Consider the following 14811-nt stretch of genomic DNA (forward strand, 5'->3'; position numbering starts at 1 on the left):
AACTGTGGTGAGCATCAGATTGAGGAGATTCCCAGGCCCAGCCTAAAACCATGGAAGCATGCAAAACACAGGTGATTCAGGTACCCACAAAAGACTTAAGGACCACCCCTCTACTACAGTGTGAATATGTTCTCTGTGAAAATACGGCTTTGTGATTAAATAAATTTCTTTATCCCAGCATGTCTCAAAGTTAAGCAGACTTCCTTAATATGGGGCATTTCAGAATGTAATGTGCTAATGCACACTTTAAATGGTGGAACAGGGAATAGCATATGCTCCTGGCTCTCTCCATGTGGTTCCCCAGGACCAGCAGCCTCGACATCACCTAGGAACTTGTTAGAAATGCAGTCTTGGGTCTATCCCAGAACTACTCAATTAGAAACTCTGGAGGCGGGGTCCAGCAATCTGAGTCTTCTTCGAAGCCTTCCAGGGGCTTCTGTTGTGTGTTTAAGTCTGAGAACCAATAGTGTTTGCAGTGTTTTCCAAAACTCTCTGACTACAGAATCTTTTTTGTCTTTCATCAAAGATGTAGCAAGACTAATAATTTTCTGCTATGAGGAATGCTACTGAAGTGTCTGTGTGTGCATGCATGAGTGTGTAACAAAGATGTGTGAAAGTGTTGGTATTATCACTCGTACGGAGGTTTCTTTGAGGACTATTTACTTACTGATTTATTTAAACACCACCTTTTGTTAAAAACAACTTGAGGCAGCTCCAAAAGAATGCTGGGAGTAAAGGATTCTTCTTGGCTCTTTTGACCTCTTCCTATTTATGCCAGGCATTCCTGAGATACTAAAGTGCTGATTTGTTTATTATTAGCAGACCTACACTATTCCTGAACAATACAAAAGCAAAACCAGCAACCAGAGTAGTCACTAACCAAACCTTAAATTTTCACGGAGAAAGAAAAAGACAATGCACTCTTTTTCTCTATTGATTGAAAATTGCTAAGACTTAATAGGGAGAGGTGGTTGAGTGTCTATTGGTGTTTAAAACATGGTACGAAAAGCTCCTTGTCCAAGATAGGCAGCCAGCCTCAGCCATGCAGGCATGCTTTAGAGCTCAGGCAAGATGAGGCAGGATGATGAAAGCTTAAGATGCAATCACAAAGTGACTGGACTGGGCCTGGCTAGGCTGAGTTAGGAGCTCGTGTTGGATGTGGCCCCAACATCTTAGGAATGGGCCATCTCCCCTCCTTGCAAAAGCATGCTGCTTTAGGCCCCAACACCTTTATTGTGCAGATGCCCTGAAAAGTACCAGTCAGTTAAGTTTTACCTGTTCTACCGCTCTTCCCTCTATACATTGACTATTCCTGAAGCACTCTTTGCCAACGCAATGGCAGCTTTGGGGAGCTACAGAAAAGTCATCAGCATTAAAGAACATTTACATTTTCCTTCAGCTCTCAGAGGTGGAAAGGACTTTAGATATTTAATCCTGTATATTCTCTCTACAAAGGAGAGAAATGAGGAACAGAGAGGAGAAAAGACACTGAATGGCAGAGAGAATACCAGAACATAGGTCTCATTTGTACAATTCAATCACTGAATGGGAATGAGAATTCAGATTCCAATCTGAAGTCCAAGTATAATAATTAGTACCATAAACACACTTTGAAGAGTGTTCATGTTAACATAAATCTCTAGACTGTCGATTATCTGAGAGCAGTGACCTTACCTGCATAATTCAGTGTTTAACTCCAGTTTCTACTATAGTTAATGGCACATAATGGATGCTCAATAAATACATGTTGAAGAATTTTTCTTTGAATGAATATAAAGAGTTTATTCGGTGCGTATTTGGGTATACAACAACAAATATTAAACAACTTTTTTTTTTTTTTTTTTTTTACTTTTTGTGCACAGGACAGAAAACTGCCTGTGCATGCTATGTCCACTTTTGGAACACAGATTTTAACAATTATTAATGCACAAAATCTTACATATCATGCAACTCTATGCCAAGATTCCAACTTTCTTCCATGCAACAGATATGAAGATCTAAATGGAAACCTAGCTAAGTCTTAAACACTTTTCCAGTAGCAAGTATAATATATGTGGTTTAGGGGTAACCAGTCTTAACATTTCCTTGTACACAATATTCACGTGCCAAATACAAAGACAGGAGGACTCATACATATACAGATAAAACATTTCTTATTTTAACAACACAAAAGACAACAACACAGTTCCACGTTTCCTGTCTTTACACAAGAAGCCACAACAATATTTTAACATGATACACAAATGGAATTAAGAGAAATCTACACTTGAAGATAATCTTTTCTTAAGTTATCTTTACTGACAGGGGTTGACAATACAACTCATTTTCTACGCACAAAGTACAGCACAAGAACTTGACCAGAATACTACAAATCTTAAAAAAAAGAAAAAAAGAAAAAAAGAATAAAGGTAAAATCACAAGAACACTGTTACCTTGAGCCTGAGATGCCAATTCAGATTCAACCCTGAATTTGGTTGATTTGGACTAAGTGACACAGAGTCAATAGAACCATTGAATTTTAGAAATGATAAAGTTGCACTACACCAAAGTAAAGTACGTTTGAATCAAGCGTAGATGGAAAACATTAAGCCAAGAAAACAACACAGTTCACGTAATTTTGTTTGCCCCTACAAAGCATTTAAGCAATTAATTTTGTTTTGTTTGTTTGTTTTTGAAGAACAATTGTGGTCTTTTGAATTTTCTTGACTGGAGAGCAAATTTGGATCAGCATTAGTGCTGTGAAATATTTTTTGGTTTGTCATCTCCGAAGTACGTACAAGTGAGATCATGAGAAAATTTGGCAGTCCTTCTCCCAGATTTAGTTCACTGATAATGCTTGGCATTCTTTTGCACAAGCTCAATCTGAATTATGGGGCTTTAGTATTTATGATAAGAAGGTCTAATGGCAGACAGAATAGTGAACTCTGCCTGTTTGGTTGGTAAACGTCACTGACAAATTTGAACTCTTGGGTGAAGGACTGCTAGAAGAATTCAACAGCACCTGGAGGTAAGGTTCTGTTACAGAGCCCTCGTTTTGCCCTCACTGGCTACGTTGATTCATTGTGACTCATGGATTTGCCTCCGTTCAGCACGCCGGAGACACTTCTGCTCTTGGTTGGGGTCCCACTTCCAGATCGGGAGAACTCCGTGAGATCGTGCAGTGACGGCTCCTTGTACATGGCCACTGAAAAGCACAGAAAGATGGTGTAAATGGCCTTCAAATGGGTACACCAATGTATTGTATTCTTGAAAATTGCTATGAGAATAGATTTTAAGTGTTCTCACCACAATAAGAAGTATGTGAGGTAATGCATTTGTTAATTAGCTTAATTTAACAGTTCCATAATGTATACATACTTCAAATATCTTGTTGTCGATAAACTCACAAAATTTTTAATGTGTCAGTTAAAAAAAGAAATTTAATAAAGGGAAAAAAAGAAAAAACATTTTTTAAAAAACACCACACCGTATTGGCCCTCAACTTTTCTTCTGGTTACTAGGCTTCTGGGCCTTAAACCAAACATGAGAAATGCTGCTTTCAAGGACTGAGTAGACAGTGGACCAGATTAAGCAAAAGCTGGTCTTGGTGCAGTAGTGTGTAAAGAATTTTAGTGCTTAACTTCTATCACTTATAGCTACAACGAAAGGATTATTAAAAAATGCATTTAATTAAGCTCTTAGAAGTCTACATATGATATACAGGATACCGTGCAAGCTAAATATTAAAATTCAAAACAATTTCAAACACTGATTTCTATCATACTTTAAAATGAAACCCTCCCAGATGCTAAATATTAGCACAATTCTTGGTGTAATAAATGGTAAAAAGACCAATTATTACTATTGTGCTGTAAATAACAGTACTAGCTTATAATTATGCAGTACTACTCTAAGTTCTTCACATGCATTATCTCATTTAATCCACATAAGAATCCTATGACGTTTCAGTACTTTGATCCACATTTTATAGATAAACTAGAGGCATGCAGCGGTAATAACCTGTTCGACACTTGAATCTATGTAGTCTGGCTTTAGAAAATGTGCTGTAAAACACAGTGCTGTGCTGATTTGAACTGGGCAGTCTAGCCCTATTCTAAACCGCTGTCCTAACCTCAGGCTGGTAACCTCTCTGAGGTCTTCCCCTACCTTCTGGCATTTTTCTTTCCCTTCTCTTACATGTCTCACTACTTCTAATATCCTTATCTTCCACAGTATATTCCTACCCCTCACCCTTTCCAATTTGCTACTAATTTGCTGGTAATGACTGGAAAACAAAATTTTTGGAACAATATTGTTGGGCCCTCAGAGAGGGCTAAAAGAGCTTTCCAGTGAGTGTTAAAGTGGGCACACATTTTAATAACTATGTTTCTGCCTAGGGACCATTTTGGCATAATTTGGGGTTCCTGGCTGTCCTAAGTTAGCAATTAAGCTACTTGCACATAAGTAAGGTATTACTACATGTAAATGTACTATGGAAAAATTAAAATCAGTAGAGTAGATGCTATTGTCAATGCCTTAATGTTTTATGATTTTTAATTATTCCCTTAATATATATGAGTATTATAGAATGTTCATAAATTTTTGTATAAATGTCTTGATGTGGAAGATTTATGTTCCACTTTCAAGAGCATGATAAAGGACTGATTAGTATTTTTAGTACCATAATCCATAGCTTCTACGATATCAAATTTACCTTTCAGTGGTTTGGGCAGAAAATGGGCTGCGGGCTTGTTCTTCTTCACATGGTTGCCTTTCATGATCTCTCCTTCTTTGTTCAGACCCAGATACCACCCTCGGCCTGACTGCTGCTGACGGTATATCATTGAGGAATATGTCACGTAATAATTTTCAAACACTGATTCTTTGAATTTGCACTCAGGTGTGAAGTGTTCCTGCAACAAAAGTAAATAAACAAAAACTCAATATTTATAGCTATGAATTTCATGTAGAATCATCCAGTATTGCCTTTTAGGAGTTTGGAACATATTTTGTCAAATCTTCTATGACCAATGCTCTATTTTAATAGTATAAACTAATATCATAGGAAACCAACAGACTATATATAACATTTCACATGATGCTTTAGAAGAAGCCCTAAGTGAAAGTGCTATTGATCAATAATTACGTCTCTTTGTAATAGGTGACGGGAAAATTAGAACCAGCCACATAAGTATAATATATTGGACAAGAGCCACAGATTGAAGAGACAGGCATAAAGCTGTCACATGGAGCTTTGTTCCATTCAGAATTAAATATGAGAAAGAAACCATTCGGTCCTTGTACTTAATTTGCATGGATTTGCAAGTTGTTATATACTATGGTTGTCAATTGCACAAGTCTGAAACCTGTGTTACAATGCTGGCTGCCTTTATTTCTAAAAGGATGCTACAAAAAGAGGCTACCTTTTACTTTAAGGTAAACCAAAATTCATTTTTTTTTTAGATCATTGGACCTTGACTTAAAATAGAAAAAAAAAAAAAATCCTCCCTCACCCCATCCTTGTTACAGTAACATTTACAAGCAAATCAATATAGAAGCAAGGAATTTATAGTAATTCTAAAGCAGACATGAGAGAGCAGCCCAGGAGACTTTAAACCCTGGAATATGATTTTCTGCCGTGTACCTGGCCATGTTTTCTTTAGACTGGGACGTTCAAATGAAGGACTCCTGACTCAACAGACTGTTTCAGGGGGAAAAAAAACAACCTTTTTAAGGCGTGTGTGTGTGTGTGCACGCGTGCGTACATGCGCGCGCACACACACACCATTACAAATACCCATTTCTAAGACAAATGAACAGTAGATTTTAATCTAAAAGTGATCCGTAGAATAGCAGAGGGCCCATTTGGAATGAGATATCATGAGGAAAATGCTAACTGAGCTACACATGATGGAGATGGAGGCAGCAATGAAGCTATCAGATTTTCACTAATTTTCTGAGATGTTATCAGATGTTAACTTTTGATAATATCACCAAAAAAACCCTTGTAAAAATAGTGCAAGCTCTCTCGGACACCAGTCTTTTCCAAATGTCTCCATGGTCTTACCTACCTTCCTTTTCATATTGGATATCACTCTAAGCAATGCACATTAGCTAAGCAACATCTGAAGCACTCTGTCAGTTCAGCAAAGAAGGACACGTTCCTCAAGCCAGGCAGCTTTTCTCTGAAACTTAAGTATTCAAGCAATTTTCTTTTTTCTGGGAATCCATGAACTGTTTCACTCAGTAATCTGCCTGATTCCCCCCATCTGGCCTCCAGAGTGCACAAATTGGAAGATCTTTTTGGGTTATTTCAACCTAGGGGCACACTTGATAGATCCTCAGAGGACTCACACAAATTCAACCTACTCAAAAAGAAATTGTATTTCTAAGGCAACTGTCACATGGTAGGAACCAAAGTGTTCTATTTATGGGCTGTGAAAACTCCTCTTTGTAGAAATTCTCAGCATAGGGAAAGCCAAGGTATGACTACAAAGAAATTTGACTAAAAGTCTACACGTTTCCTCTGGTGATGAGCACAACTGCATAGAATGTTGTTAAAATTCTTTGAATATTAAATCACCGTTTGGAAAAAAAATCTTCATTTTTGGAGGGTCGACTTCACTTTCATTAAAAGTCAGACACCATTTGAAAATAAATCTGGTGAATAATACACATGATCAAGGCAGGTGATATTGTTTAGCCACATAAACAATGTATGGCTGATCATGGAAGGATGAGATGGTATCATTGCGTGTTCTAAGGCAGGTCTCAAAAAGGGCTGCATTTAATGTCATGTGTTAGATAGCAGCATTTATTCATTCATTTAATACATAGTTTTTAATGATCTGTTATGTGCTTGGATGGTGCTAAAAATTCAGAGGTAAATAATATGTGGCCTCAGACAGCTTACCATGTATTTGTACCCGAGTGACCTGAACACAAGGTGTGCTACCATAAGTACAGAAAGAGGGGGCATACGGGAGGTGATAAATGAGAACAGAGGAAGCTAGACCTAATTCTGACTGGGAGACTGGGAAGGGCTTCACAGAGAGGGTGTCATTTTAGTTGAGCCTTTCAATACAGAAAAAAGGGAAGAATATTTCAAGCACACACTTCCTCGGACCTTCCACGTCTCCTGTGTTCCCTGTCTCAGTAACTGGAGTCCATCGTCCGGGCTGTTACTCACACTTAAAACTTCAGCGGACCTTGAAGTTCATTCACATGCTCTCTAGTCTATGATTTGTGACCTTCACGTTTCATTCCCATTGCCACCACTCTAGTTTGTGCCCTTCTTACCTCTTCCCTGGACTGCTGTAACAACCTCCTAACTGCTCTCTCCTCTTCTGCTGGCAGATTTGCTTTCCTAAAGCAAATTTCCCTTCTTTAGAAACTTACGATGATTTTGCCTTGCCTATAGTAAAAACAACAACTTGATGTGGCGTGTAAAAATCTCCATAATTCAGTTATTCCCATGCCGTCCAGTGTCATCCTCCACCACAGAAACATGTGTGCACATGTGCCTTCACAGATGCCGCCATTCCTTTTTTTTTTTTTTTTTTTTTTTTGCTTTTTTGTGAGCTCAGATATTTATTTAAAAGAATATTTTAAAAGATCCATATTTTCAGTTGTTTTGTAGTGTTTTTTTTTTTTTTTTTTTTTTTTTTTTTTTTTTTTTTTTTTTTTTTTTTTTTTTATCATTCTTCTATTTCTCCATCTACTTGTTTTCTTCTCATTCCTCAAGGCCTAGCTCAAATATGACCGTTTCTGGAATTTTACAAGGGTTCTTCGAAACATTCGTGGAAAAACAGAATTAAAAGGGGATACAAATCTTTCCATAAATGTTCTGAAGTACCCACATATACGATCTTTCCCCAAAAGAGCTGATTACACCCATATCTGTGTTCCCATAAACTCCGTCTATATGTGTGTGATTAGCTACAGATGGCAAGGAATTTGTCTTATTTCCAAATCTACCTTCCCCCCCGTCAAAAATGACTGGTCATATTGCCTAGCACGTGGCAGACCACTCAATTATTGTTTATGGAATTTGAATTTCAGAGATTCAGGATTAAACATTAAATTCCAGGACTCAGAAGTATCAACCAGTAAAATGTCCACAGGGTATTTTCTTAATATCATATGATAAATATCATCTGTATGTAGAAGGAGGCTGTCATTGCCTGGACAGATCCTGCATGCGCAATTTAATATCTGTTAAGAATAACATGGCATCTACAACGTTCAGAGGAAAAACTTGGCAATTGTTACAACTATTGGAAAATGGCAAGGCAGGACTCAATGAACTGAATACTCTGTCACATCCTGGCAATTTCTTAGTCATCACCACTAAATTTGGACTCAAAATCTCAGTAGAGAGGAAGGAAAAATGAGGCCAAAAAAAGAACGTTGAAGCAACCAAAGGAGTGTTCTGTTCTCTGTGTGTGACACTGTCATTTTATACAGTGTTGGAATGAGTAGGCAGAAAAGGTTTGATTTTTTTCAAATGTGGAAAAATGTGAGCATCTCACCCAACACAGGAAGGTCCACCAAAAAGGGCATGGGTGCAGTTGTGTCTCTCTATGCCTCAGCAGTGATTCATATAAATAACAGCAATTGAACTTGGCCCAAGCAAGGAAAGCCCTATTAAGAGCAGACCAGGCAGACATACTAGTATGCCAAGGAACCAGCCTACTTTGGTTGATCTGGAGATGCTCACCAGTGCTCTGGAAGAAGGTAACATAGTGATCTTGATATACAGGAGGCACTAAATGAAGGCAGCAATCACTGTGCTCTGGATTTAATAGGCACTAAATAAATATGTGCTATTATAATGAATGAATGAATGAATGAGTTAAAAAGATGGCATGTATTCCTCCCTGCATAGTCTCTAAGAATTTACTTGGCATGAGTACAAAAGAAAAGGTGCTTTATATCTTGTAACCTTTTTTGCATCGATTTCTCTTAAAAGTTGTTTACTTCTCTTGCATATTTGTATTTTTTCAAAGAAATAATGTCCTTTTAGTTCATGAAATAATCAATCTGTCTCTAATATCTTTCCTCTGTATAATCATCTCTATTCCTCTTAAAGTTAAAGGTTTGTTTCTTCTCGGTGCATATTGAAACTTATCTAAGGAATCCATACCAGTTAATTGTAATGATCATATTTTGGGTAAGGAACAGGGAATCCACATTTAGAACACAAATGGATCCAGGAGCAAAATCTAACACTCCTTTTTTAATAATTTACTCACACTATTAAGGGGGAAATAATTCTTTGGAGGTTGAAATATCACTAACAAGAAGTAAACATTTGAAACCCTAAACATCACATCAATAGAATGTACTGAGGAATTGTGACAGCTACATATGTTAAGGTTGATTGCCCTTATCAGGGCATATCAGACCTCCACACAAATTCTGATAGGCAAGTGAAGAAGGCATTAGTGCAATCAGTAATGTTGGATATATGCAAATAACCACAACAGCCAATGGTGTGCCAGAAAACATCTTTGCCCAGATCACGGGCTTGGGACCAGTGTAAATTGCTATTCTCTGTTACAATCAGAAGAAGAAACAGTGCCCTCGGTTGCCCCTGACACCAAGAGTAAAGTATAGAGAGAGTGCAGTGCCTCTTTGGCTTTCTCAGGTCAGAAGATGTGTGTGCTGTGATGGTGGCTTCCCTATAGGGAGCCAAGTAAAGGCCAAACCAAACGCCTTCCTGATTAAAATAAGTAATCTAGTAAACATAGGCCTTATTAACAGGTTTTTTCATACTTTTTTCCCTGCTCTTGTATTTTCAGCTATGGTCACATGGATAGGGTGGCAGTGTTTCATTTGAGTCCATATCTCAGCAGGATGGGAAGCTTTGAGGATTGCCATGTAGACTGTAAATGTTTCCTTTTAACACATTTCTCTCAAAAGAAATATTTTTTAAGTGGGCAGCACTGATTGCCTTGGATCTAGAGAGAGGAACATTCTACATAAAATGGCAAAACTAAGCCCCTAGACTGTCGAACAAAGCCTGTGATAACAGGACTGCATGTTAAGTATAACGTTTCACATATGTGTATGTTACGCCAAGTGCACAGATCCTGGTATAGATTAATGTTTCTCAGTATATTTTGTTTTATTCACATATAACATTTTTTAAAGTAGGTACCACAGAACACCAAAATAAAAAGTTTACAGATATATGAGTGGGCATTTAAAACAATGCTTGATAATAAAGCTAGAAACACATGATTTCTTCTTTTCAGCAGGTTCTATAAACATATTTTGACTAATCCACCTTTCCCTTCAGTGCTCCCACTTCCCTTTCCTCCCCTCCTCTCTTCCAGTCACATCTTCGGCAGCCTGATCATCCAATTAATTTAACAATTACTGCCAATAGCAAGGGACACTCTTCTAATTCTGAGCTATGTTCTGATGATAATTAATTTTCTAGATTTAAAGTGAGCAGGTTATTTAAGCAGGTCTAACTTGTGTGGGTCAATTATTCCCCAGCCTAATGAAAATAATATGCGGATTAAAATTAGATTCTCAACTCTGTTAAAAATTTTTAAAAACTGGAATATTAAAACATCAATCATACCCATGGGGGTGACACTGTAACTACCTATATTCTCTATATAGGCTTACTCATCAGTGATTTCAAAATCCAGTACTAATTATTATATTCAGGACTTTGATGTTCTCTCCCAGGGTATATGTGATGTGAATGAACTTCATTATTACTGAGATCAAAGCATGGGAAGAGAGAGGTTGGGGAAGAGGGAATCAACACTGTAGCTAAGCAAAGTTATTAATTCATGATAAACAGAGTATGGTTTATTCACTCAGATATTCACTGGACTATGAGATACTTGAGGGCAGCTCCTGGTATAAGGTCTGTCTTATAGTAAATGATCAATACACATCCGATGAAATAAACAGATAAAAAAATGGAATGTCATATGAAGAAACCTGGGAAGCTCCCTTGCGCAAATCTGAAAAAGGGGTAAATGTGGCACTACATTTTTCAAATGAATAGAGGGCTGTTTTAAAGTTGAGGCAGACAAGTCAGAAATTGCCTTTGAGGACAGAAAGAGTAAGTGATAAATGGAGGAAAGTTGCCTACAGATAAATGCAATTGAAAACACTGGAAAGGAAGAGAGAAAGAGGGGAGGGAGGGAGAGGAAGAGGAGGGAGGGAGGGAGGGAGGGAGGGGGAGAAAGAAGAAGAAAAGGCAGGATAATAAAGACAAAACAATGCTTAAATTGCAAGAATAAAGAGATTTCCTGGTAACCAAGACATAGGCATGAAACTTATACTCTTAGTTTTCGGATCTGTAAATAGTTAAATGTTTCAATCAAATTCTATTAGCCTGATTTTTGTAAAATAGTGAAAAAATTTTGCCAGTCCTGCTGACCTTACTGGATTGTTGTATGAGGATCCAATGAAATGATGTATGTGAAAAAAATCTGAAAACTGTAAAGCTCCACAAACATGAAATGTGGGATTACTTCTGATAATACATGCTCAGAAAACCAGGGCAAAATAAATTCTCTTTCCTTTCCAAGGTTCTTTTTTCACTGTGAAATCAATTTACAAAGAAAGGGCCTGGCTATGTGTGTTTTATTAACATGGAAGAATATAAATTCTGCCAAAAATTAGGACTGTGCATGAAATACACTTTGTGTTTAGTGTTCTTTTCCAAGCTTGGTTCCCAGAAAACTGTTTCGCCTCCTTTCATTTTTCATTTCTGTCTGCAGGAGGCTGAAATGGCTGCAGTGTTTCAAGTCACAGCACTAAAGAAATGAGGTGCTTAAAATGGGCTTCGTGAAATACCACACCACAAAATGACTTAAAAGTATGCATGTTAATTAGCAACCACTTGTGAAGAAACGCAAATTATAATTAAGACTACGCACATGGGACTATTTTTCTTCATATGTTTACAATGAAATTTCTTGGTAGCATTTTTATCTTCTAAGATATTTCATAGACATTTTAATTTCCCTTATGTTGACCTCACAAAATATGCCAGCACAGTATTGCTTTCTCTCCTTAATTCTTCACAAACAAAAAAGAGAAAAATATTAAGGGGCCTGTCAACCAACAGCCTGTTCAAAATAGAATTAGGACTCAGGGATGACCATATTTTAGCCTGGGAATTCATTCAGTCCTCTCTATTAGGTTGTTCTGGATTTTCATATATTTCTATAAAGCAGTGTCATCCAATGGATTATTCAGAGCTGTCAAATTTTACAAAGCAATTTGTTTTATAAAACACACTAAAATAAGCTAGAAAAAAGAATAAGATCAAACCAAACAAGAATAATACTTCCCTTACAGAGGCTAAGAGGGGTTATTTTTGTCATAATGCCAAAATTATATGATCGAAAGGCCTCACTAAGCTCCAAGCCTGGTCAGCAAATACATTTTGAAATGGAATTAACTTGCTGTGATTCATGACAAAGAAAAGGGATGGGCCACATGTCCTCAAGACTGTGTGATTGGCCCCAATGTCAGTCTGACCCAACCTTCCAGAAGAAAATAGATTGTTCAGGCAATCTAATTAGGTGGCGGAGGATGTACTTCATTTCACACATAATATGTTCCAGAAAGATTGTGTGAACAGTAAGTTATATTCTAAAAGTTACTAGGAGATCTCACTGTTGAACAGAAATCTGTGTAAAAGGTATTTTTTTAAGTGGATATTTCTTTAAGGCAAATAACTCCCTAAATATTTTCTGTCTGTTATGTGTATTAACTCTGTATATATGCTTTTTTTAATGGCAGGACTGGCTTATGTATTTTTAAAGGTGAATTGAATATCAGATATAATTTCTACAAATAAACCTTCTTGTCTTTTAGCCAGTTAGTAGAATTCATTTGTGTCCACTGGATAGATATTCTCTGTTGCTACGAAGCTTTCTCATTTGTGGCTACGAAGCTTTCTCATTTGTGGCAGTACTCCCCTCTCATAACTTCAGAGTGGGATCTAAATCTACATGCAAGAGAATGAGTTCTGAGGTACTTGTAGTCAGCAGGATATGCTTAGCAGATTGTATCTTTTTAAATAGCTGTTGCAAACATCTGACGGAAAAAGTTTCAGAGATCCAACCAACATGCAAAGGAGAAAGTTTCTTTCCTCTTAGATCAATTGAAAAGCTCTAGCAAGGCAGGTAGCCTGTTAAAAATAAAATCATACCAAGGTGGGTATATAGGATGTTGTAGCACTTCAGGAAAATGTGAAGATCATAATTTTGATTTGCATTGGATAGTGGGTATGTTAAATTTGATAGAGTCTGTCTCTGCAGAAGACAATAAGCAGGAGTCTGCTTCTTCAAAGACTTTCAAAGAAGACTTCTTATCTTTTCTCTTGCAAAGGTAGGAAAGCAATGCTAGACAATAGCGACTGCTCAAATGGAAGTCACACTAATACATGCTTTCCACCGCAAAAGATAAAACCTGGTATCATAGGGCAAGGTGCAAAGGCCTCATCTATAAACCAAGGATGAGAATGGTGTCCCAGAGGGCTACTGGACTACTGTATCACATTATGTCTGCAAACTGTTTCTGAGGCTATGAAGCAATAAAGAGAGGAATCTTTCCATGAAGACAGCGCATTTCTACTCTCATCTGCCCCTTGAAACGAGCTAAATGAAAGGTAGTGGCAGTAACATGCCACGAGTCTGAATGGAGGAAATCAACTCATTAATTTAAGACGTAAATGGAAGAATTCATTCTAACCTACTACTTACTGAGAGCCTACTGTGTGCCAGGCACTGCAGCAGGCCCCTCTGCAAACAGGATGATCAGATTTCATGTCAATAACACCTCTTGGTAAAAACTTCAGAGTGAATCTACATCCTTCTGGACTGAGAGGGGAGTTCCCACCACCTTGCAGGTGAGAAAACCACAGGAAAGGAGCCCTTAACAAGCTTAACAAGTCATTTCTTTATCAACTCAATCACAATTGCACCTTTTCACCAAAAGAATAGTTACTGTGTAGACAACAGCTGCAATGTCAACTCCCTTCTAAATGTGCAGTTCCAACATTTGCTGAAGGTTCAGACTTTCCTCTATTTGTGTGCCTTGCCCCTTTGAACACTGAAGCGCTCCATTCAAATCTGCCTCTTCCACGTTCCAGCCTTCTGACTTTAGGCAACTTATGTGTAAATGCTCAATGACTGCCGGATCCCTTCCCCTGCCTTAACTTTCACCTTGTGTGACAGATGAGAAAATGTGGTCTCTCCCCCACCCCACCCCAACCTGAAACAGGGATAAAAACTAGTGACTATCAATGAAAACAAATGGAACAGAGAAGCACCTTCCCATTTCTGTGAGGGGTTAATGTCACACATTAATTGTATGTGTGAAAATCGCTTACAGTAGTGATTCCTTTTCAAGAGTACCAATAAAGCTTTCGATTTAGAGCTTAAAATACCGTAAGATTCTAAAACTAGAATTACTATAATGTGTATCTAAGTCCAAATGATATTACAGGGATTTGTGAAATAATCCAGTATTAATGGGCCAAATGACATTTACATGTCTTATTTAATTACTATGTCACAAAAAGTACAACATCGTGATCTTACTTCTTTTGTTCCAAACCACTGTTTTGCTAGTTCTACTATCATAATGTAGGTTACTGATAAAAAACAATAATGAAAAATTTAATAGTATCTTATGTTAAAGCAGTGCCTACTTTTTAAAAGTTTTCTACAACTGCTTTAACAGTTATGGCATTCAAGTGACAGGTAAGGGACAGTTTAATAAAGATGATAGCAAAGGTAATGATTATAATGGATTTTGGTAGTTTTTTTTTTTTTTTTTTTTTTT

The 14811-nt window shown here is 37.4% G+C and overlaps 1 protein-coding gene across 4 annotated transcripts in view; it reads right to left on the minus strand.

Moving 5' to 3' along the window:
* Window positions 1-1755: 1755 nt before the first annotated feature.
* Window positions 1756-14811, minus strand: part of FGF13 (fibroblast growth factor 13) — a 214672-nt gene continuing 201616 nt past the window's right edge. For all 4 annotated transcript variants that reach the window (XM_008569799.1, XM_008569800.1, XM_008569801.1 and 1 more), the window contains 2 exons: window positions 4694-4892; window positions 1756-3184 (listed from right to left, as the gene is read on the minus strand). In XM_008569799.1, coding sequence (XP_008568021.1) covers window positions 3048-3184; window positions 4694-4892 — 336 coding nt within the window. In that variant the 3' untranslated portion in view covers window positions 1756-3047. The remainder of the gene's footprint in view (window positions 3185-4693; window positions 4893-14811) is intronic.

This window comes from Galeopterus variegatus, unplaced genomic scaffold, assembly GCF_000696425.1.
Source record: "Galeopterus variegatus unplaced genomic scaffold, G_variegatus-3.0.2 Scaffold530, whole genome shotgun sequence".
NCBI lineage: Eukaryota > Metazoa > Chordata > Mammalia > Dermoptera > Cynocephalidae > Galeopterus > Galeopterus variegatus.